Source organism: Littorina saxatilis, linkage group LG17, assembly GCF_037325665.1.
Source record: "Littorina saxatilis isolate snail1 linkage group LG17, US_GU_Lsax_2.0, whole genome shotgun sequence".
Classification (NCBI taxonomy): Eukaryota; Metazoa; Mollusca; class Gastropoda; order Littorinimorpha; family Littorinidae; genus Littorina; species Littorina saxatilis.
Genome location: NC_090261.1, coordinates 15,802,669 through 15,828,718, shown reverse-complemented (window position 1 = coordinate 15,828,718; position 26,050 = coordinate 15,802,669). Strand labels below are relative to the sequence as shown.

Here is a 26,050-nt window from a genome sequence, read left to right as displayed (position 1 = left end):
GTTTGGATTCTTTGTTTAATTGAAATGTATGGTTCATTTAGCAGTTATCTGGGGGGAAAAGTGAACATACATTCTGTGCGTGCGTGTGTGCATCTGTGTGTTTGGACGGGCACGTGCGAGTATGTGTTTGAGAGTATGAAAGGTGCCTACGTTAAACACACACTTCATTTTTGTGAAGTGGTTCAACTAATTGTGTCTAATTGGTGTGCACACCCACACACACACACACAACCACATCAGCAGTAAGATTCACTCAGAATTTGTGATGGTTGTACACAGGTTTATTACAATTTTTTTCTCATTGTGACATACAAAATGACTGTACAATGTATGCTGTTCACAAGAAAAAACAGCAGTTATGTAAACTATACATTAATCACGTAGACTTTGTTCAACGAGCAATTTCGCGAAAAAACAAACTATACAGACTTGGCTAGCATACAAAGACGAGTTCCTTCAACTGAATAAGAAGAGGAGAAACCGGCAAATAATAAACACTAATGCACAGCAAGAAACAAAAAGACAGCATTGTTACAATATACAGTTTATACAAAGTGTTGCTATTATTCCCATATTCAAATATTACCAAGAAATACAAATGGAAACCTTACTAATATAAAGTCAACAATAATCATTGCACAGTTTAGTAGTCGTAGTAGTTGTCAAAAAATCCTCAATAACAAAGTTCAGTGTGTTACTGTTTGTAGGTTTTGATTACACCATAATGTGAGATAAGCTTATGCTGTTTATATGTTTTGATGACACCATAATGTGAGATAAGCTTATGCTGTCTGTAGGTTTTGATGACACCATAATGTGAGATAAGCTTATGCTGTCTGTAGGTTTTGATGACACCATAATGTGAGATAAGCTTATGCTGTTTGAGAATAAGAAGTGTCTTTATTCCCAAATACCATGAAACGAGATAGTGTTGTTAAAGTCTGCGTGATGTTCAGCAAGAGTTTTATCACTGACAGAAGTGTGAAAATACAACTGGGACAAAAGTTACCACTATGAACAATGCAGAAAAGTTGTGCTTGCACCAAGTATTTTAAATATTAAAATATTAAAACATCAGTCAGTGACCAAACAGCACAAGCACAAAAATACTTTTTAAAAGCATCTTGCAAACATGATAGTTATCCCCCCCCGTGTTACATCTAAAAATTGTGAGATTAAAAAAACCGGTTGTACACCAATGCTGAAGAAGCCAGGCTTTGTGATATGAACTTTCAATAGTTTGATAAATGTGATTTGTTTTGTTTTGCTTGTGCTTCCTACAAGGGTTATAGATCAAGTGGAGTTCATGAGCCGAACAGTTTTGTCCCCAAATTCCCTTCATCACAAAATCTACATGCCAAAATTCTTTTCTCCAAGAATTGAATTGTTTCAAACTCACCTGTACCTCAACAGGGAACATTCACTCATTCAAGAGAACTACCCTTTATGACACCTGGAATAGCTTACAAGAATCCATCTGTCATTCAAACTTTCAAAGACAATCAAACACACCATACCAACATTTCGCAAACAAGATAGAATTTTTCGTCTGAAGGAATGACTGAAAATTATAACACTGGCTAACACCTACCTCTGAAATGTCTGTTCAAATGATATTTCAAGTTACATGTAAATGAACATTTTTTATAACCTTACTCTCAGTCATCCCGACATCTCAGCATTTCCCTCCCGCTCCTCTTATAACCCTTGTGATATGAACATTACAGCAGTCAGGCATGGGAATTGAAAATTGTAAAAAAAGGCTGAAAATTTTTAATTGAAGACGCGAAGCGAGGGGGGTCCGGGGGCATGCCCCCCTGGAATTTGTTTTCTCTAAAGAACCCAGATGGTGCAATCTGGTGTCATCTGAGCTCCAAGTTTGCCATTAAATTCTGTTTTTAGAATCAGAGTTTTTAGTACCAATTTTTGATTTTTTGAAGAAAATAAATATATACATGTATTATATGGTTGAAATTTGTTAAAAAATTGATCTGTTGAGACAAACAGGAAAATGTAACTTGTAACACAATCTGGTTTACTTTCAAACATAAAAGTTACAAAGGCTCACCAATAAGAATTGCCTACTTAAGTTACTTTCCCATGATCTCTTACAAGGAGTTTTAAAAAAAAGTATTAAAAAAAAAGAAAAAGAAAATAAGGCTCAACGCATAGATTTTTCTTCTATTTGTGGGTTAGCGGTTTGGGTACCAGCCCAGCTCCAACCCTTGCTTAAATTTGGTAAATATAGTTCGAAGATTACGAATACGATCAGCACAGTGACATTCGAATGGAGAAAAACTGAAACAGATGCGCAAAGTTAAGATCTAGAGCGGTGTTCTTCACTTGACTTGAGCCAAAATCTGTTCTTCTTCTGCGGTATAAAATCGAAGGAAAATCAAACAATTCAGGAGCACTGTGCCTTACTTGAGCAGAAAAAAACCCACCTGGCAAACGTTGATTGTCCTTCAGAGAAGAGCACGTTTCAATGTGCTTCTTCCTGCGGAGATGGTCAGTAACAGTTAGGTGTTGCAGACGATGCACCATGCTGAACCACGGACATCAATTTTTCTAAAACAGGTGCCGACGCACTGTTTGTCTCTATTCACTTCCACAACAGCCGACACCCACTCCCATTTCCATTTGTTCGCGCATCCAGTGTCATCGAATCTTTGACCACGTTTTACAACACGCGCGATCGACATTTTCACTGGTACACTGCGTTCAATGCTGTCGCGTGCCTGCGAATCAACAGCGAGCTGTTTCACTCAAAGTTCAAGTAACTGAGGCGGGCGGTAGCAGTGCGTGAACAAAGTTTTCGCGGGCTTTTGCGCTAAGGCAAAAGTAACAGGTGCTTTTTTTGTGTGCCTCCCCCCTTTATTTTTTCGGCGGACACTTTTGCTTTTCCGGCGGAACAAACAAAAATTTCGGCGGAAATCCGCCGTTCGGCGGACAATTATCCGCCGTTCGGCGGACAATTCCCATGCCTGAGCAGTACAAAGCTTCCATGTGCCCAACAAAAAGCAAAGAAACACCTTTGTGCATCTAAACACGCTAAAACACGCACAGTCATAAACCAGAATAAGCTAGCTACAACAAAAGAACAATCTGTTACCAGTAACAAACAAGGAGGCCCTGAGAAGTGTATCCTTACATGAACAGAATATCAAATTCCATTTTTCTGTTACTGGCAGTTAAGTTGGGTATACCAGGTGCTAAGCTTCAGGCAGTAAGTATCCATGGGTAGCATTCATGAAGTGCGCTCTAAGCTGTTAAATACCTGGTGCAGTCTACTGGTAGTGTTACATTTATATGGCTTAGCCTGATGCGTTTGCTGATCGAACTGAAACGGGCAAATAAATTTTTGACAATCGGCTATCATTATCTTGATCTTATTTTGGCTAAAATCTTCTGCTTACATTTTTTCTCTCTACCTTGTCGGTTACCAGAAAAAAGTACAAACTACACAGAATTGAAGCATATACTGCGTACTGCATAAAAAATGTCTGCAAGCCAATCTAAATACATGGAAAGCTTGTAAAAGAAACAAAGAAACTCTCAAGAAATAAATCTTTTAAGTACAACCATCTGTTAGTTCTAAATATATTTTACTGATTTTCATCCGTTTTCTCTGCAAACAGTACAAAATAATTAACACAGCCTTGTTTCCAGTCAAGGCTAAACAATCCCCTTTTCATCATAACCTTGCATGGATGTCACACACATCTTGCTACGGGAAGCTCGGAGATCACGCTTTCCTTGGAATCAGTTTCAACACGCAGTGCCCGACAGACATCAGCGTTATGTACACAGCAACTCATACACCGCAGCGAAACAATCCAACTGTGCACCCATCAGACAACACCAATCACAAAGAGCATGACAAACAGAAACACATCTCCCTAGCAGGATCAAATGAAGCACCTTCATCAGTGAGAGAGGAAAAGCAGCATTTTTAGTATGGAATGAAAAGCGTGCGTGTGTGCATGTGTGTGCATGCGTACACAATGTAAACTCGGGCTGGACGATGCAGCTGCACTTTTAAGCACATTCATGTTTTCAGCAGAAGGCAAGGACAAAGCACAAATGTGTTGAGGTTTAGAGAATAGTATCGAAACAAATCGTTAATTCATCAAATGCCAATTCCTCTTTACAAAAAAATTGCACAAACTCAAAAACCAAAACACCTAAAATCGTCTTTACCGACATATTTCAAGGAAGAAAGTCAAGCATAACTTATACATTCAGGTGCAAATAAATGCTGAGTAGAACAGCCTTTGGCACAATATTAAAATAAGAACACTTCAAATCTTTCTTTATTGTTCTGTTCTTGCCCCTCACTGACTAACTTAAGCATCTTCCGCACCTGAATTGTCTACACAACACAGACATTCATACAAGTGCTTCAGGCTTAAAAAAAAACCTGTCATACAGACAAGTAGCGTCTGGCAAAACTAAAAACACTAATCCAACTGGCTTGCAGCTTTTTGGCCAAATTTCTCTGTTTTCACCTTTACTGTTTGTTTCTTCATAGTCTTGGCTATGAACTTCCCATCACAAGAGGCCATCTACGGACAAAATCTGTCCAATAGAGGTCATTACGTTTCAGAAATCATGATTATTACTCTGATCTGCAAAAGTGTCCTTGCACAATTCCAAGGGTCCAATATCTAATTATGGGTTCTTCAAACAACTTGACAGCCTAGCCTATCCTGTTGTGTTTTAATAAACAAGCATGCATTTCAACGGTGCACCCCATTCTTCATACAATTTCTATCCTTCACGCAAACAAGCACTTATCAAAACCCATCATCACAGCTGATACCCACCCTACCAAAAAAGCTTTAAAATGATAACTTTTAAAAGACATCCACTTGTAGCAGTAAAAATGTGTCGCCTCTATGTGCACACTGTTTATGATAAAGCTGTTGATGATAACACTGTGTTCCAGTGACACGGTAGTAGTACACTCCTTCTCGTGTAAATCTTGTGTCAATCAACATAGCTCCGTGCTAGCTTTTATACGGGGTAAGAGCATCATTCCACTTGGACACATACCAAACTACAATAGCAAGGCTGTAGTGGGAATTGGTCTCCTAACTCTGCACAGGAAGTGTGATTAGTGTTGATTTTGGTAAGTGTCCAAATGGAAGCATTCTTCAACCTCATGTAAAAACTTGGACACATCTATGGTGGTTTACATGATGGTTTACACCAACAGGAAGGTACCTTTGATGAAAGTTGGGCGTTGCAATGATTTCAACTGTAGCGATGATGTCATGGTACCAAGTCTCCCTGTCCATCTAGTCAGAACAGCGGCCACTACAATTCAAAACGGTACAGGTGAAGAAAGCACTGCTACATTACAGAAGTATGCCATAAAGGGTTCCTATGTACACTGAAGCTACAAGGACAAAGCTAATGGCAAAAAATGAATACCACGACTGCTGTGTAAGAACAGTTCACTGCACTAAAATCCCCATGTAAAACAACAACCATATCAGATTCTCTCTCATCACTGCCATATCATCAATGAACACACACACACTCGCTCTTTTCCTCATGGTTTGCAAGATTCAGTTTACAGCCGAGATATATGTGTGAGCCTTTCTTTCTCTCTACCTTCTTTCATGTACAGTTTAGCACAGCTTTCACAGCTCAGTAAAAATGTGGACCTTCAGGGGGAGAAGGGGGAAGCGGGGGTATTTGCTGAAACACAAGTGAGGAACAAGGTTACTGCTATTAACTTAATCGGCTGAGTCCATCGTATGTACACATCAACGAAATTGTACAACAAAGGCTACGTACTGTCTTTAAAACCAAAAACACAACAACAGCCAATAAATACACTTGATAAAAACAACAACAGAGAAGCAAGAAGGTCAAGTGGTGTGAGGCATGTTCACCAACACTGCGTTTTCTTCCGAGCTACAGCGACAGCCCGCCAACTATGACCCTCCTTTCTCTTTTCAACTCGCAGGGCGGGCAGTCAATGGTCGTCGTCTGATACAAGACAGTCACGCTCACAACAAAATCACAGTCACCCTGTACAACTGAAAAACACACAAACGTCTACAGTGGTGCCTGTGATGTCAGGCCCTTCCCAGGAGAGGACACCTTCCGTTGTTCATTAACTTTAGCAAAACATACCTGTCATGAGAGGACACCTGCAATGTAGGGACACTTTTGGTTGGTCCCAAGGGTGTCCTTTGTCACAGGTATCAATGTACAACTAAAAGAGACTTCTACAGCAGAGTTGCCCCCCTTGCACATATTTTTGTGTCCAAAGAGTAAACGGGACCCTTTTTGAATGATGTACATTCAGAACTATGCTTCAAAATGCCTGTATAAGTTGAAAAAAAAGAATTGTCTTTTTTCCCCCTGTGAAGTTTGATGCTTATAAAAATGTACTCCTCCCATCAGATTTTGCAACTAATATCTGAGAGCATTCATGTCAATATACTAAAAGGTCTTTCTCAAAAGAAAATTTATTAAAGAATCTGAAAACAAAAATACAAAACCAGAGCGGGCAAAAACTGCTGGGCATAACACTGATCATCACATACACTCACACCTTTGATGAAAACTGAAAGAAGTTCACTGAACAAAAAGTGTATCACACAAACTTGGAGGTAAACTGAGAGTTAAAACAGACGCACACTTTCACAGAACGAAAGGCACACGAGAAACAGCAAAAACCAAACCAACCAACAATCTTGACATCCAAAATCGTTACTACACTAACAAAAAATATACTTCTCCCAACAGAAGTTGGTTGTACATATGTATAAACATTAGATATGCCTTTTTTTTTAATAAGCATAAGATCAAACAGCATTACAAGAAGATGAAGTTCATTCTGAAAACATTCAAGAAGATGCACACGCACAGACGCACACACATGTTCACACATCCTCCTTTATTTTAGAAGGAAATAAGTAGTAATTTTCTTTCGCTTTACCCATTTCTTCCAATTACTTCTTTCCCAATCACACATATTTCCAGGAATGATTCCACTTTTCCAGGCTAGTTTACACTCAATATTCAAACACACAGATGCGCACACTATACTCCAACCACACCACATTCAAGCATTGCACTCACACACAACTAAAACTTTATGTAGCAGTTTCATCATTCAAACAGTCGCGCCAAAGAAAACCAATGACATGTATGGTGGTTCAAGCACGATTAAATTGGAAAAAGGTGTAAGGAACAGTCAAACGTGGAGAAAACAAGAGCATACAATTTGTGTATCCAGCAACGATTTCGGCCCGTCTGCCTCCTGACACTAACAGTAACAATGTGTGTGTTAGGGAGTGGGGGGAGAGGGGTTGGTTATTCCTGCAGCATGCAAGCACGTGGAAAGCTGACAGTCCCACTGATGTCTTTTCAAAGGCTGAAGTTTAACAAACTCCACCGTAATCAGCATGTGTCACAGTCTTGTTCTCACACAACATTCTTTTCAGAAAACAGGGGCTGGGTGGTAAAGAACAGCAGGATGATTTCAGGGTGAAACTCCCAACAGTGTCATCTTCACAACGCAGGCTGCATGGAGTCAGTTCTGAAGGGCGACAACAACACCTGCGCTCGACAGGCAAAAGTTTAGTGAAGGCGCGAGGCCAACTGGCCGATGAGAAACTAAAGGTCTAGAGACGAAAGACTTGTCAACAGTTGGAAGAGTTGTCAGAGTTGTCGGTGGTAAGGTCTAGAGACGAAAGACTTGTCAACAGTTGGAAGAGTTGTCAGAGTTGTCGGTGGTGTGCTCTTTGTCGTCAGCCAGACTGTGTCGGTTGGAGGCAGGTGGGGTGCTGCTGGCTGTCGAACCCATGGACCGTCGCCAGTTAGGGGACTCGGGGCTGTCCTGTAAGTACAATTCGACCACATTAGACATCGGTTGGTGGCAACTGTTCATCCTTAGCAACTTTTAACCTGGCACTTCTCAGCTGTATTATTCACTTTTCTCCAAATTAACTAATTAGCTATCTTTTATGAACTTCTCATCTAAGGTGTATCAGCTAGTTTAATGGTCTTTTTCCAGTTGATTAAAGAAAAAGCATACCTGTATACATACAAATACTGGATGAAAATGACTTTGAAACACGCTACTTTAAACCGATAGCAGAAGTCACCAGAAAAGAAAAGAACAATCTTCAGCTTCAGATCAAAAACATCTTTGAAATACACACAAGCACGCACGCACTCACACATGCACGCGCACCCACCCAACCACCCACATTCACACACATAAACTCTTTCGAGTTCTTCCTTTTCCATCAAATTATACATAAAATAGCTCCCTATTAATGATTAGATCCAAAGAAACAACTCCTGATTGGACCCTTTATCGATCCCTACATCATTCACCATATTCAGTCTGAAAAATGTTACTAAAAACAAAAATAGTTTCTGATAATGACTTCCGTTTTAAACCCGCAGTAACTTAGTAACTATTGCACATCGTTATCAGCTCATTAAATGCATCTGTGCAACATTTTGTTTTAGAGAAGTCTCAGAAAACCCTGATGAACTGAGAGTGAAGCATGCCAGTGAATGTTCTCTTCAACATTATTTTCTATGGTGCAGTACGCTTATCATTCTGGCCTATCAATTGTATCATTTTAAAGTAAATTCTTCCTTGTGTTGGCGATCATATTCATCACCACACATCTGTTCAGGCTTTTACACAGGAAAAGATCATCCTTCAACTTTAAGCACATACCAAAAATTAAAAGTATGGCCGCTTCCTCTACAGGTTTTTTTTCTTTTATCATTTTGTGAGGAACCAGTAATGGCGCCAGTATTTTTTCAAACCGGTATGCAAACTTTTATAGTGCAAACAGTTAAAAAAAAAAATTTTAAAAGCAGTAGGCTGCTCATTGGAACCAGTAAGAGTCCAACTCAGAACACTGGTTTTGTAGTTTTACCATCGAAAAAAACCCGGTAGTTCTAAAAATCAACCGGTAGGTCATACCGGCAACCAATTTTGTTCCGGTATTTTCTCATTTGAATCGGTAAAATACCGGTAATTACCGGTTAACGCCAATATTGGGAACATCAATGTCAATCTACCAAAGTAATTCATAATTCAACAAAAACATTCCCATTCCACTGTATTAACTGCTGGTATGTATCAAAATGAAGATATTGTTGAGATATTCCATGTGAAAGTCTGGACAGATCTGAGGCAGTGACCATGATCATGTTACATGTACGTGGTACCTTTCAATCAACACAAGATACACAGCAACGTATACTAGACTATCTTACATGTAAATAAACAACAACATCAAGTTATGCTTTGTTACCGACTACTACACATGCATCTCTTGTTGCTGCCAAAAACAAAAATAATGCACAAATTCGTTTCCAACAAGGCATGATGAACGGAGGGGGGGGGGAACACTTTCAGATGTAACCACAACACCGAACTGTGTCACTAAAAACTGCCAGGCTAAACTCAAGAAAAATCATGCTTCAACAAAAGAGAATTAAGCGAAACCATACAAAATGTTAAAGGTACGTTCCTTCTCATGGAATTCATCATGCTCACCATCACAACTGTGTTCACGCTTTTACAAGGAATAAGAGCTTTCTTCTATTTCAAACACATGGTAACGATCAACAATCTGGCTGCTTTCTGTGGGCATTAAGTTGTCAAATAAATGTTGCAAGTGACACCTCTGTCAATCTAATATATTAGGCTTATTTAGTACAGGCTTTTTTCAACCAACCACATTCGTTTCGTGCCATATAAGGAAGTGCTATATACCAAATGTTGCGTACATGTCATTTCCGGTTGGCGGTGAAACGAAGTTCACACCAAAAACACAAACGACTTTCGTTGATTTGGGCGATTCTACGAATCTACTTTTGTTGACTTTGTAATCATGTTTTGGTTATTTCTGTATGGAAACCTTTAATCTATTGGATATAGGTTACCTGATCGTTATTTTAACTGTTCATATCTTCCTACTTTAAGGTCTGGAGTGGACGCTAAAGTCGATCTTTCACTGCATTTCTGTAGCATACATTTGCCAAGGTTGCGCTTGAGAAAATCAAAGATGGCGGCCCGGAGCCGGTTGCCGCTTCACGACTTTAGAGTTCTATTTCTTCCCTAATATAAATAGAATACTTATATTTATAGGGCAGACCTTAATTTGTGAACTGTCTCACTTTGAACAGTTATAAATTGTATGAGTAGAGCTTCGGGTTGCAAATTAATCGCACATAACACACATCGCACATCGCGCTTCTTCTGCGAACAGAACTTCTCTGCTGGCGTCAGTCTAAACCGCGACAATTTTTAACACGCACTGTTGAGTTTCGTTGTGCGCGCGCATCCCAGCGGGCAAGAGAAAATGAGGTGGTGAAGAGAAAGTGGTGGGCTTTGTTCTTGTCTCTAAATCTAGCTATTAATTCAACAAAACGTTGCTCACTTTGCACATGATGCAGCCATGCTATTAATCGTTGGTATGTGTTTAAGCAAAAGGATGCTCTTATTCTCCATGAAAGCATAGACAAATCTGTGGTGATAAGCAAGGAAGGATACTTGAGGAGGACAGTACCTTTTTAAGCCTTTTTTGCTTTTGAAACTACAGCCAGTATTGAAATGGGCTGTTCAACAACCATGCAGGTTAGTTGTGTCTTTGTATCTAGTATCATTCTAAGGTATCCCATAGCTAGTATCATTCTCTGATATCCCATACTAGTATCATTCTCATGTATCCCATACTAGTATCATTCTGCACCTTTATGTACCCATGGAACAACCTGCATAAGCCCCACCTCACACTCACAAAGCAAACCTACTCCCTTTGAGAAAAACACTGCCACAAAACTACAGTGCTGTTCTCATTCACGTTGGAAAGGATAAAATCACAGATGCACAAAATGACTAATGAAAAGGCAATAAGTGTTCACTTTTCAATAACAGAAATGAGACAACTGCTTCATGAAAGACGATGTTGGTGTGAACAGTCTTGCTAAAACAGTTGGCTGGCTACAGCATACTGACCATGATACATTAAAAGACCTTCCTTCAGTGTACAAATCATGTAAATCACAAAAGATCTGTACAGGATTTTACGTTGGACAAAAGCATCCTTCCACTGGACAATTACCAAAACTCTACAGCTCAGCTGCTTTCAACACAGAACGGAATTTTTTTTTCTTTCTGGATTAATATTTAGGTTACACTTACTTCAATCAGCTAAATTAATTCAACCCAACTCTGTACAAGCAGCCAGGCTGTTCATTTTTGTTGTTAAATGAATCCAAGTGGAAAGATGCCCTTATGGCTTGTCCAATGTAAAAGTCTGGACAGATCTGTGGTGGTTTACATGATTATTTACACAGGAAAGCAGGCACCTTTAACAAATAAACCATGTGTTTTCCCAACAACAAAATACAGAACAGCAATGATTCTTAACATTGTTTCTCTCAACTAAGTATGAGATTTCATGAGGCATGAAAATAACATTCTAGCCCACAAGCTATTCCTACTGTTTTATGCTGTGATTAGCCTATTTCTTCACCAGTGTCCGAGGTAAAAAGTGAATACATTGTACTAACAACAGCTAACAAATGAATACTTTCACACGTATGAAATATATAACATTACTCAGCAGTGTCACATTTCCAGTGCTTTCATGCGTTCATTACTAACAACGTATCAATGGCATATCCAAACAGTGAAACTGGTGAACACGGAAGAGTGTGGAGGGGGGAGGGGGTCTGATGAGACTTGTGCAAAGACCAAATATTTGTTTTTCTCTCGAAAACAAAATCATACTGACCAGCTCTTACGGGCTTGGAGGGCCATGCTTGCCACAAAAACAGAAGCGAAGGGAAGTACAAATTAAACAGCCAGGGGTAAAAGGGGGTACGAAAAATGCCCACAAGGTATGAATACACACACACAAACACACACACACAGACATGCTATGATGGCAGGAGGACAACACTGAGGTGTAATAAAAGAGGGTCTACCGGAAGTCTAGCTATGTGTTTGAGTCGTCAAAAGAGGGTAGGGACCATGAGCTGCCGCTAGAATTGTACGTGCCTTGCGCAGAATTAACCATCTGGAAGAGGAGTCCAGTACAGAGCATGAATCACAACTCAAGAAAACATGTTTGTAACACAGAGTAAGATGAAAGTTGTATGCTACATCTTGTACAAGTGTCAATTATTTGTATGCGTGGCCAACATGAAACAAACTGTGTGTGCAAAAAGTATGTACAAATGTCATGTTTACATAGCGTCTTACCCATTTTCATTAGCACCTCAAAACCTTCATATATCTACATCAAGAAACAATGCCTGAAGTCTACCAATCAAGAATGACACAGCTGCCATTCTTCACTAACAGAATTATTTCATAAGCTGTGGATCTTTATCTTGAAGCTTTAGGGCCCAAAACTTGTTTAATCACACATCAAGTTTCCTACAATCAATGTCCATTAGAAGTAATATGATGCACATATATACAAAATATACAAGATGAACTTCTTCTCATGGAGATTTTAAATTCATCATGGGACTCTGAAGATGATAAATGGTATTCTTTTCCTGTTTCCACTGCATAACATTTGCAATCAAATGTCTCTTGCCTTGATTGAATACTAAAATGCAAGATCCAGGAAACATAGAAGTCTTACTGAGATATCTCCATGCACTGATGATGCTGATGTTCTAACACAATGCTCAAAATCTTTTATTTCTTTTAAACAAGAGCATTATAATGCAATCAAAGAAATAAAATAAACTGTGAAGAAGGAGAGTAAGAAAAAAAAGAAGTAAGAGACAAAACGAAAGAAAGAACCTAACACTACAGAGAAACTATAACTGCGTAAAAACAGCAAAAGTAAAAACCTAAAATGTGCTTCAATTCTCTGAAATCTGACATTAAAATCTCCTGGACTATGAAATACTAGCAAAGAAGCAGCATGAAATCAACTGATTGAAATTCTCTGTAGAATTTGCACAATCAGGGCTCACTGAGAACCTACTGCAGAGAGAATTCCCAGTTAACCGTGAACGACTATACTGCGTAACATGATGGAGAGTTGGGTGTGAAGTGATTTCATTGTATGAGTGTATTTGCCCAGCAGAGATCTAACCCTCCCGACACCCTGGTGGTGATGACCCACCTCAAAGATCTGCGCAGACATGTCCTTTTCGTAGGGGTCCTGTTGGGCATCGTAGCTGGCCCCAGCCCCAGGCTGTGTGGTCCCGGGCGGCAGGGAGCGCGCCATGCCACGCCCAGCCATACCAGGTCGCCCGCCGCCGCTGCCCTCCCGCTCCCCGCCACTTCCTGCGTTGCCTAGCAACACCACCTACTGGTGAGTCTACCGTTAACACATGCCTGGCAGCGGGCAGCAATCATGTAAAAGAAAGCTTCAAAACTTATCTGACCAGTACGTTCTTAGCAGACCAGTCAAATCTAATCTGAGCAGTCACATCTTATGTGGCCACTGTTGCTTTGGGTTTGACCAGTGTACTCGAAATCCTATCTTCCGGTTAAGGGGAGACACCAGTGTTCAGAGTGATTTTTTGTGTTTAATAACTCTCGAGTCTAATTTTTTTTTAGAATTAAAGTATTCAGTCTATCTCCTTAGAAAATAGTAAAAAAAATAAAATTGTACAGTCGGTTGCCATGGTAGCAATCCAAGATGGCCGCCAAACAGCACATTTTCAAAATAGTAAGGCTTTTATAAAACTGCATGGAATTTTGTTTTGAAGCTTGTTATGTGTACTTTAATACAATGCCAAAAATTTGTTCAGAGAATATTTTTGATCTGTCAATTCTTAAAAAAGATATTAGTGATAAAAATGAGTGATGTTGAATTTTATGAAAAAACATCACAAAAAATTATATAACTTCTCACACACACACAAATTCCACAATACGTTCTGAACATTTTTGAGAAAATATATTACTTAAGATGTATGCAAAGTTTCAACAACGGAAGTTTATTAGAAAACATGGCTCAGGCTTTTGAAGTGACATAAATGTAGTTTTGAGAAAATGCACAAAACGTGAAGAAAATTGAATTATTGTACACAAAAATTTACCTACATGTAACAAAACAACGCTGACTCTGAAATCAATTCTTGCTTGATTCCATAAGAAAAACAAAAACTAAATTCAACAAACAAAAAAAGAAAAAAAAACAGTGTTCCGCAAGCACCAAATAACCTGTTCCGAGGTCGCAATGATCAACTCTCATCAGTAATGCGCACGCTGCATAAAGTATGCCCATTCATAATTCCCAACTTGTTACCAGTCGAGCCGCTTGTCTTGGACCTCTTTTGGACTTGAATTGAATAGTCAGTGAGTCGTTTAACAGTGTCCTTTATTTTTTATACAACAATATTTGGGTTGATTTCTGTGAATTGCCTTGCAATGCCATGGGCACTTCGGAAGCTCCTCTCCAGCTTCCACCTCTGCATCTGTAGAGACAAATATAAATTCTAAATTAATATGTCTAAGAAAAACCCAAATACTGCTATTCACATATATAACCCCCACCCCCCCATTTAAAAAAGGTATTGTTATGTAATAAGATGCTATTTGTGCGCATGCGTATGTAAGTGCTGACAGTCAAGCAGTGATGAATAGCTGTTGAAAAAACATGTGAATGGTGCTGAGGTGGTTGAGAGCTAGTGAACGGTCTGGTTTACAGCAATTGCACATCCATTGCATGCAGAAACCGTAATAAACGAGTGAAACCTATACACACACCAGGGTTCCTGCAGGGCAGAGCTGATACAATTCAAGGAGTTTTCAAGGACATTTCCAGGACCAAATAAATGCTTTTCAAGGACATGATTTTCCCCAAATTAATGCAAAGCACCAAGCTTACCTTCAGTTTTTCAAGTCATCAAGTTTCTGGTGAATTTCTATTAGTCATTCCGTAGTTGTTTCCCTTGCCAACTTCCGGGAAGGGAAGCAACTACGGGTGACTAGTAATAGTTCATCTGCTTTCGTTTTCACTCGATCTTTTATTCTCCCAAAATGTGTACTGTATTTGACGAAAAAAAAGGGGGTTGCATTTTTTTTAAAATAAGACAAGCTGCTGACGAAATGTATAGACAACAATTTGGAAAAATCAAGTACTTTTCAATGACTATTTAACAAAACTCTATTTTCAAGCACTTTTCAAGGCCTGGAAAAGGTTTTCCAATTTTCAAGGAGTTTTCCAGGGTTCAAGGACTCTGTACGAACCCTGACACCCCTATACCGGGGGTGTAATTATGGTCTGCAATGTTCACTCACTGGGACATGCGAATGCATGTTTGTTTATGCTATAAAAAAAACACCTGTGATCACAGGAGGAAGCTATTATACTTGAGAAAATAAATGAGCAAAGAACAGATGTTTTGCCCCAACACTGACAAACCTGGTGACCACCAAGCTTCACAGTAGCAACCCATAACAGACTGTGCATCCTATTCAGTTTCTTTGCATCAGGATGTTGTTACTTTGATTCTGTACTTCAGCACAACAATCACACACACACACACACAAACACAAACACAGAGCCGCACACATAACCAACAAATTGTATTTACTAATATATATTTTTAAAAGAAGAAAACAAATACATACCGAACCAGCTCATTTGCTGCTTGGCATCTTCCCTGCTCTCCTTGCGCTAGTATTCAACTGCACCAGACTTCCCCGGAGATGCCTGGTGTTGCACCATGGCTGAACAAAGTCATTTTCGTATTGATTGTTCTTCTTGTAAGCGGTTTATTTGCTTTGCTTTTTTTTCCGGAGAAAAGATTACCATAAGGCCTGCCTTCTCGTTGTCAGAGATGGCGAACTCCGTGTAGTCCGTATCTACCGTCGCGGCAGTCCGCTCCGCAACTCTAAAATAAGTCCTGGTTCAAAACACTCATGGAAACATGCTTCACACGTACACCACCGATGGTGATTTCTTGCTCCATCCCATCTCAAGTGAAGAAGCATAGTTTCCTGCCAATTTCCCTTCTCGAAGAAGTAAAATGCACGCACTTGTTCTTCCGATTCGTTCGTAGCAATAGCAGACGACGCTATCGATTCGGACTTTCTGTTTAAACTTCTGTCACGCGAGCCTCTGTAACTGACCTGAATCTACCCGATTTTCTTCTCATTTGCATGTCTAGCACTGAACTCGGGGCAAAACTTGTGACCAACTGAAGTTTTAAGAAAGATATCCAAGAAAAATCGCAGCCGAAGGTACTTACACATCGCCTTTGGCAAGCTCTTGCGGAAATCAAGAATACTGCATTCTGGGAAGGCCGAATTGAACCGAACCTAGACCGAGCATAAACGAAGTTTAATATCCGCGATTCGATTGGTCAGTACCGAAAACTGTTCATACGGAATCTTCCGGAATCTTCATCGGTTCTCTTCGGCTCATTGGAATGTCTTTCACAGTTGCTGTTACAAACGGCGCGAAATCCGTAAACGGAAATTCCCGTTGTGTGTCATCCACCAACTTCGCAAAGAAAAGACAACTCCTCCCAGTCATACAAACGTGACCACGCTTGACGATGTTTTTTAACTCACAGTCAACTCCGAAACATGCTCATTTTGTTAGCTATTTTGTGTTTTTTAATACATAATTGCATACACATACATTGTTTATTTACCCGTTTTGACCGTTTATGATTCATTCTGATCTAAAATAAATACATCAGAGTAACCAGAAGAGGTTCAAAATGCAGAATCAGAAAGAAAATGGGAATGACCATGGAACAAAAAAATCACCTTTTTCACTGTGGTGTCTGCCCTTTTAAAATGCCTGGTATTTGGCACCAAACATGTCAAAGAAAGCATCAAATCTTATCTGACCACTGTTGCTTTGGGGTTTTCTGCTTGACCAGTGCGCAGGAAAACATAGTTCCTCTCATAATGCTGCAGTCTTTAAATTTGTACAAAGTATGGTCCTAAAACAGGAAAATCTCTTAAATCGTGTGATCTGAAAGGGGGAGTCCATGTTCTTCAAAGCCTCCAATCCTTCTCTGCTTATTTCTTCACTTCTGTTTGCTTTTCTTGTTTGCCTTTTCCCCCTTCTTCTCCGTACTGTTTTCTGCTGACATGACCTAGTAGTGGCCAGACAACTGTGTCAACGAGGGTTCATTCTTCATGCGTGGTAGTATGGCCAGAAAATGCAGAAGTAAAGCTTCAGTTAGTTTCAGGGTCAAATCAAACCAACAAAAAGTATGCTGAGAGAATGGCAAATAAAGCAATCGCTTTGTCAAAAAAGCTGCCAGCAAAATTAACAGCAGCAATAGCATGAAGAATCATCCGCAAGTTTTCAAATTTACATGCATAACTGACACACACACTCAAACTTGCAATTCCAAACTAGGTCAAAATCAGGTAGTATTTCTCACACTCAGAACAGCATTATTCATTCACAATCACACACCTTGCAAAAGATTTGTTTGTTTTATGTCTACCACACAACGCATCAATCAGTTAAACCTCCAGCATTAGAAAGGCAGGCAGTTTTTTTCTTTTCTTTTCATAACCAAACTTGGAAGACTAATGAAAGAAGAGCACAGAAAATGTTCCTCTCACTGCCGTTTGAACATCCAGGCTAATATCAACAGCAGACAGATTACCCCCACAATTAAAATGTAGAATATAGTTAAAACCCTGCGCTGCCTTGAGGATAGTAAAGTGGAGGTTTAACAAGAAGAAGACGTGGCCATGTGGTTCATACCATTGTAGTGTGAGCTGGTCGGGCGAGCGCCCCTCATCTGCTGTTCGTGTATGGACCGGAGCTGTGGCTGGAACATGCTCTTCACTCGCTGCATCTGCTCGCTCTCTTCCCGTTGCTGAAAGCAAATGTCATTCATGTCACTGTCAATGATAACGTCTTTCTGGTGCTAATGTGATCAAATATACCTGCAAATCTTAAGCTGCCACCGCACCCCTCCAAAATGGGGTTCCCCCCCCCCCCCTCCCTTCTCTCCCAACCCCGAAATTTGTTATACTGTGAATATTTCTTTAAAAGAAAAAGGTTTGACTGAGAGACAGTTGTATGTGCATCAAATTGTCCATGTTAATGTATTTATTTAAATGGACAATAAAGTTTCTGCAATTGTTATTGCTGACTGAGCTGACACACACAAACGGCTCTTTCTATCCTGCCTGCCTGCCTGCCTGCCCCCTGCCCCCTCTCCCCCCCCCCCCCCCCCCCATTTTTCCTGCTGCCTACCTTTGGCAAGTCTATGAGGACCTGCATGCCCTGGTCAGGCCCCATGTGTGCGATGTGACTGAAGTTCGAAGGGGACGATATCACGCGAGACCGCCTGTCACTCCTGCAATATAATAATCATAATAACATAATTCAACAGTAAATGTAATAAGACTGTTATTCCTTTTTAGGCCCCCCAAAAAAGTTGTATGTTTCTGGTCACCCGACCCTACCTAGTTTTTTCCCGCCGACCCTAGACTTTTTTTTTATTGCATTTGTACAACAAAAAAAGCGTCAAAACGAAAGTAACAGACGGCAGACGACACAAGGGGGATAACCCCGCATCCCTTTTGTCTCATTTGTTTTGAAATGTGTTGTCTTTCTCTTTGTATAGTAAGTCCAGTCTCTTTGCGTCACTGTATAGTTATTTTCTACCCTGACCACAAAAAATAAAAATTTAAAAAATATAAAATCCCTACCTACCTACCCTATTTTTTGTAGCCATGTTACCAGAAACATACAACTTTTTTTTTGGCCTTAGCAAATTTATACCTGAATTTCAGAAAAGTGCTTTCTGTGCTTCTTCCCTAATATAGTATTGATTCACTTTAAACAATAAATACTATGAATATCCAATATCAGACAGTTTTGTCTTGCAATATTTGAACTAGATCCAATTCCTTATACTTAATGTCTTAACAGGCAATAAAAAGCAATACTTTAAATTGTGAGACAATTTGTCCCTTATATCTCAATCGAATCCATATGATAAGCATGTTTTCTTCATTCAATAGTCTGAATGCTTCTGATCTTCATTGTCATATCTATATCCTCTTGACTTCAATAAGAACTTGGTTATTTTCCGTCCAGTGTAAACTTTCAGATCATTCAAAAGAGCTCATAATTCATATCTGGCAAATATATAAATCCATACACTTAAAAAGGAAGGTATTTAAAAGTGGTAAACAAACAACTGGCCTCTCTTCTAATACTCACACTAAAACAAAACTTGTTCACAAAGACAATGGATAAACACCATCAAAGAAAAAGCAAATCCATTCAAAAACAACATAAGCAACTTTACGAATACAGGTAATGAACAGATGTAAAGTAATAAATAAAAGTCTATTAATCAAACAAATAAAAAATAAATCATAACACCAAAACCATAAAAATGAACCCTTCGATGGTATAACGTTAAAAAAAAGCCTGCATGTAATGTTGGCGATTGTAAAGCATCTGAATTTATGCTTCCATGATTCCATTTTGTCAGAGCCCAGCTTAAAAAAAATCAAACCATGCAAAAAATAATAACTGCCCCCTCCCCTAACCTTTTTAATAGTTTAATAGTCAAATTTGAAACAAAGCAAGTGATAAAATCACGTTTTCATGCAAAAAAGCCAAAGGTGAGCAGTTTATAGGCTAAGAAAAGTATGGCACTTTTTTTTTAAAGCCAGCAATGAAAGCACCATATAATACCAAACTGCTTTGGCAAGAGTGGGGGAATGCACGGGAGGGAAAGGATATTTACAAACAAAAATAATATACAGCATATACAAATCAAAATGCGAAAAGCATCCAACATTTTCACTTTCTTGTGAGGAAAACTACCAGAAGAATACTTCTTGCATGACATTTGGAAAAAAGTTAAGTGCAAAAACAAACGCCTTCATTTTCAGCCACATTTGCAATCCTGTACAGTAGGAATGTGAAATCAAGGTCAAGACAACAGAAGAATGCACCAAATGCACTTGAAAGATCCTGCCTCAAAAGAAATCATTCCTTCAACTGGATAAAAGTGGCGTCGCAGACGCAGAAAAATGAAGCTGAACGGAGTCAGCAAAAGACAGATAAAAAAACAAATAAAAGATAAAAGAATGCAAAAAGACAAAAAGTGAGAACAGACTCCAGCGCTGTAAACATTTCTCAGTTGCAAACGTTCGATAGTCTTTGAAGAAACTTCAAGATGAGCCAAACCTTAGACCCAGAGCCAAAAAAGAAGTGACCAAAAACTTGCAGGTCCGACAGGATATATACACCACCTTTCTAGAGGTCTTTTCTCATGGCTGTGGCCCAAATGAAGTGAACTCAGGCCACATCCAAGCAGAGAGCTACAACAAGTGGATATTTCAGAACCTCTCTCTTTTCATTTAATTCATAAAAAAACTGTTACCAGGGGTTGCGCTCTTTGTAATTTTTAGCTTAATTAGTTTATTATTCATGTGCTTTTTTTTTAACCACTGGTGCATTATAAGTCTGGTGCATCAACCAAAGTTAATCAATTAAAATCAGCGCTATTTTAAATAAATTTCTTTAACAATGTTTTCCGTAATTCTGTGATTCCTGTCTGAGTCTAATTCAATCTTGTGACATTGCTACTCACCAGCTTCTTTGTTACAATGTATTCTAATTCATCTCATTAATTCTTTGTTTAAGCATTATGTATCAGTGTGTTTGAGTTGGTTTGTTTTTTCCCTGGAGAGCTCTGGACAACAAAATATACTGTATAATGTGATACAATTTATTTTCATGAAGGAACAGATACCATCAAAAAGTACTGATAAAAGTGAAAAAGAACATCATGCAAATGTGACCAATCGTCAAAAACATAAATCTGGACAAAACTGTTCTGACTAAATATGAATTTTTTTGTGTGAACAAATAAGTGCGACAATATAAATATAACCAAGGCAACAACACATAAACAGTGCCTTAAAGAAATAAAATTTGACACATAGTTCTTACACAGGTCCTGGTTTAACTTTAAAAGATTTGTCTCCTTTCCTAAAAAGGGAAGAAAGAGAGATTCAAGAATGATTCTGCAAGCAGGCATCAAGTAACAACCTCCGATGGATATGCTTCAGACAACGCCTAAAGCATCTACACAACCACCAGAATCTTGAGAGAAAATGCTGCAAAAGAACTTTTTCAATCACAGAAATGAAAACACTACTGACGTTAAAGCAAGAGAAGAGTGCATGCTATCTATGAGGACTCAATTCATGCATACAATGCTATCTATGAGGACTCAATTCATGCATGCAATGCTATCTATGAGCATGCAATCTCTCTATGACTGGACTCAATTCATGCATACAATGATATCTACGAGGACTCAATTCATGCATGCAATGCTATCTATGAGGACACAATTCAAGCATGCAAAGCTATCTAGAAGGGTTGAAGTCCGTGTTCTGTTTTGTTATCCCTGTTCGTGCTCAGAAGCCTCAAAAGTGCGACACTCAAATCAGTCTCAAGCTAAGCTCTTCTCTATGCAACTGTTCAAGAACTGCATCAGTTCTTCCTTTTTGTGGGCAAAATATTGAGAATTGGAAACTCCAAAAGGCAAAAAGTGTTTTTCCATTTGGTCTTTTTACATTTAGTCAAGTTTTGACTAAAGGTTTTAACATAGAGGGGGAATCGAGACGAGGGTCGTGGTGTATGTGTGTGTGTGTGTGTCTGTGCGTGTGTGTGTGTAGGTCGATTCAGACCAAACTACTGGACCGATCTTTATGAAAAAAAAAATTTTTTTTCGATAAATACTTTTGATGACGTCATATCCGTTTTTTGGTAAAAGTTGAGGCGGCACTGTCACACCCTCATTTTTCAATCAAATTGATTAAAATTTTTGAAAAGCAATCTTCGACGAAGGCCGGACTTTGGTATTGCATTTCAGCTTGGTGGCTTAAAAATTAATTAATGACTTTGGCCATTAAAAATCTCAAAATTGTAATACATTTTTTTTTCATATAACACGATCCAAATTTACGTTCATCTTATTCTACATCATTTCCTGATTCCAAAAACATATACATATGTTATATTTGGATTAAAAACAAGCTCTGAAAATTAAAAATATAAAAACTATGATCAAAATTAAATTTCCGAAATCGATTTAAAAACAATTTCATCTTATTCCTTGTCGGTTCCTGATTCCAAAAACATATAGATATGATATGTTTGGATTAAAAACACGCTCAGAAAGTTAAAACGAAGAGAGGTACAGAAAAGCGTGCTATGCAGCACAGCGAAACCACTACCGCGCTGAACAGGCTCGTCAGTTTCACTCCGTTATGCACAAGCGGCGGACAACGGTCATTGTGAAAAAATGCAGTGCGTTCAGTTTCATTCTGTGAGTTCCACAGCTTGACTAAATGTAGTAATTTCGCCTTACGCGACTTGTTAATATCTGTTATTCTACCAACGCTTTACACCAAAGAATGATCGAAGTTGCAACAACAAAAAAAGATCTGGGTCAAATGATATAAAGTAAATGCCAAATTCCAAGACAATAAAAGATTTAAAAAAAGTTTTTGAAAAAACCTTCACGAGTTCAAACACACATTCGACAAAGCTGTTACTTTGTATGAATATATTTACACCTTTTGGAAATGATAAAACTATGCAACAAAATGTACCAAAGCCGAGTAAAGCACACACACAACTTGTAAATAAGGTGACTGCTATGCACAATATAAAAATAGAGAAAAAACACCACTACAAATGTGAAGGGTGAGGGTGGGATGAAGGGCAGGCAGAGATACTATACAAGACAGATCGCTCACTCTCTCTTTACTCTCTGCAATTTGAAGCCACAAATTGTAGTTTCGGCTAACCCTTGGGCTTCAAAGTCATCAAAATCTGACATAAAGAATTCTTAAACAATGCGGGCTTGGGCGGTACAACACATCCTTACACCATGTCCAATTTTTGGCACGATTTGATCACATAGTGCAGGGGCAAAAAATTGGACAAGCTGGAAACATGTTATACCTGGCACAATGCTTATAATGCTTTTCAAATTACGTGAATTATCAGGTGTTCAATGCAGCTTGACTTAGACGTTGAAGGGAGCTCAAAATTGAGGCCAGAGTGAGCGATCTCTCCATTATAATACCCGTGGGGCAGGCAGGCAAGGCAAGGCAGGCTAGCAGTAGCACGGCACTACACAATGTGCGCAAAGGACGGACAGGTAACACAGGCTTACGCTGCAGTGCCCACAGGGACAGTGGGCAAGATCATATCAGGCCCCACGTGGGCTACATGGCTGAATGTTAGCGGTGCTGAGATATCTCGACTGCGTCTCTCTGGCCTGGTGGGGGTAGGCAATATATACAACAGTTAGGTTTAGTCGTCCTTCGTTCTCCCTCCGTGTGACAGGTCAAAACAACACACTCTAACGTGGGAGTGGTGCCTCCACCCAATACGTGTTGTGACTACAGTGGAACCCCTCTTTTAAGACCTTCTAAAATCTGAGAAAATCAGGTCTTAAAAAGGAGGGAGTCTTAAAACGGGGGTACATTTACAGAGGTTATGAACAGAAAGTCCAAGAACACAGGGTCTTAAAATGGAGGAAGTCTTAAATTGGGGGGTCTTAAAAGGGGGGTTCCACTGTACTGGGAGGGTCTACTGGCTAGGTGAAGTGTCTAGCGGGAGAAGGAGGATACCGTGGTAATGTCAGGATATACCGGCATCATGTTTTGCTGCAATCTCTGTGCATGTGATTTTCTTTTTCTTGCAATGAGCATACTAACTGTGACTTGTTGACCCTTTCAACTTTGGAACTGGTACTTTTTTCTGTTCTGTTTGTGCAGGGGAATTATCATATATCCTCTACTCTTGCTTACAATCTACTTCAATTTTGCTCTTTGCTTGCTTTTTTGTGTGGTCTTGTACTGAGTTCTTAATTTGTTTTTAAATCTCTGCAGCAACCTGACATCTTTCCTTCTTAAATCAGCTCAGATCATAAAATGCTGATCCTCATGGCAAGAAATGTTGTACGTGTGTAAGGACACACCCTAAAGATCACCTAGAAACGGTTTAGAGAAGCAAGAGACCACATGGTGGAAGTGACGGTGAAGATCTACTTTCAAAAGGACAAGACACACTAATCGATACACTAAGTCATGCAAACGATAACGATGATGCTTGAACAGAGTGACAAAATGCACTCATGATTATGAAGCAAAAGATGTGTATGGTATGACTGAATTGTTTCACAAAATGCATTTCTGGTTTTCAAACAATGTGCATGATATATACGAGGAATGGACTGTTCAAGTTTCACATACAGCATTTCTGATTAACACAATAAACAGGTAGCAGATACATCAACAAAAAGATTTGATTAATTTAGGACACATATCACATATATACAAAGACAAGTGACCCTACCCGACAACAAAATCAATCAATAAATTAATGGATTCTGTACAGGTATGAAAAAGGTAGCTTGGGTCATGTTGTCTTTGTTTTTCCTGAGTAATAAAAGTTCACTTTTTCCAAAAGTTGTGGGTTGTATGACAGGGTCACTCATGATTCTCACATAACAAACAAAAAATATCACAAGATAAGGTTTTATATCCAATGAGAAGTTAACGCTATCAGTCAAAGGAGAGTTGTCAGTGTTATACAAGAAAATAGACAAATGCACTTTGACAATCATTCCAACATCTTTGGTCGAGGCCCATGACAAGACTAGGAGCTGAGGAGATGATGGACATCCCATGCGTATTACAATGTAACATGTCAAAGATTAAATTCAACATGCTGTTTTCTGGACTTATATATATATATACAAGTATATTACATATCATAAGGAAAGTGAAGTTTTTCTACTCGTGATTGCTAACTTTTTATAAAGGAGAAGACTGCAAAATGCTACATACTTGTTACTGGAGCGTTCATCCTCCCTGCTCTTGAAAGAGAAACGCCGCTTGTTCCGACTGCTTCTGTTGCGGAAGATTTCCGACACTGCCAGCCCATCATCATCTGTAAAAGAAATAACAGTCACATATTATAAAATGCTGGTTGCTAAACTGTTCCACTTTTATAAACCCAACAACTTCTCAGACCTGTTTACCCTGAAATGAGGCAAGTGGAGCAAGGCCATGCTGAATGTGGAGTTTTGGGGATTCAAAGTGGAGTTTACATATATGTATAACACCACAGAGTAAATATATTGCTGTGCAAACTGTAAGAAATAAAAAAAAGAGTATTTTCTGACCTGTATTCACTGCTGTTAAGTGTTTGATGAGAAGATAACTTTTTCATCAGTTTTCTTCAGATCTAGCTTGAGTTGACAGGGACTTGTAATAGGCACTTTTCAGTTTTAAAATACATATCATAACTTACTTTGTGCAATTTTGGAGTCTGGAAATATGCATCCGAAGGCCTTCACCATGGCTTCTGCCCTCACTGTGCTAGTTTCCAATGAATCGCTATGGCTGTCCTGCGACTTCACAAAGAAAGAGCCTATTCCCGTTTGTTTCTTTTTGTCGTCAGGTGCACTAGCAGACTGTTTATGGGATGCTGACTGCACGTGGCAAGTGCAGTCGAACAGACCACCGTGCTGGCAGGAAAAGTCCCATTTGCACAAGGAGCAGTGGACGAACAATTCTCCCTTTCTTGACGCTTGTCGTGATAGTTCTTTTTATATTTCTGTGAATGGACAGCAGAAGCACGGGTTTTTTTTCATTACATGTTTTGCTGGTATTTCCTCAACGAGACTGTCGTCAGTCTCGCAAACGCGCTTTCCTGAAGACGCCATCTTTGAAAAAGAGAAAGATTTTGAAAACGAGGCTACGATAATGCGTTCAACGTACCAGCTGCCCGCTGGCAGTTGATTCGAAACTGACATGCCAGCCGCAGCGTGCGGGCAGAGATCTGATTGGAGCTATTGTTAGACCGCGCTGCGAAAAGTTGAGCCTTTGTTTGCGACCGACTCAAGTTAGGCTTATGCACTGAACGATCGGTACTTGGCTAAAAACGGAGTTGGGGAATTCGAAATGCGGAGTCTCACTTTGAGCTGCGGAGTTGCGGAGTAAAAAAAAAAATGCGGAGAAAACTCCGCTCAA

General features: G+C 39.3%; 1 protein-coding gene and 1 long non-coding RNA gene across 6 annotated transcripts in view; both read right to left on the bottom strand.

Moving 5' to 3' along the window:
- Positions 1-259: 259 nt before the first annotated feature.
- Positions 260-26,050, bottom strand: part of LOC138952861 (serine/threonine-protein kinase MRCK alpha-like) — a 97,568-nt gene continuing 71,777 nt past the window's right edge. The window contains exons 38-44 of one of the 5 annotated variants that reach the window (XM_070324597.1): positions 24,863-24,965; positions 23,182-23,286; positions 18,216-18,318; positions 17,718-17,832; positions 13,149-13,321; positions 7,704-7,861; positions 260-7,644 (exon numbers count right to left, since the gene is read on the bottom strand). In XM_070324597.1, the coding sequence (XP_070180698.1) occupies positions 7,724-7,861; positions 13,149-13,321; positions 17,718-17,832; positions 18,216-18,318; positions 23,182-23,286; positions 24,863-24,965 (737 nt within the window). In that variant the 3' untranslated portion in view covers positions 260-7,644; positions 7,704-7,723. Of the gene's footprint in view, positions 7,645-7,703; positions 7,862-11,795; positions 11,823-11,988; positions 12,081-13,148; positions 13,322-17,717; positions 17,833-18,215; positions 18,319-23,181; positions 23,287-24,862; positions 24,966-26,050 lie in introns of those variants that run through there. The other 4 variants (XM_070324598.1, XM_070324600.1, XM_070324599.1 and 1 more) reach the window with 4 other exon arrangements.
- On the bottom strand, positions 13,513-16,208 carry LOC138952862 (uncharacterized). The gene is made up of 2 exons (XR_011451442.1): positions 15,611-16,208; positions 13,513-14,451 (listed from the first exon to the last, which is right to left on the bottom strand). It is a non-coding gene; the product is annotated as an uncharacterized lncRNA (long non-coding RNA).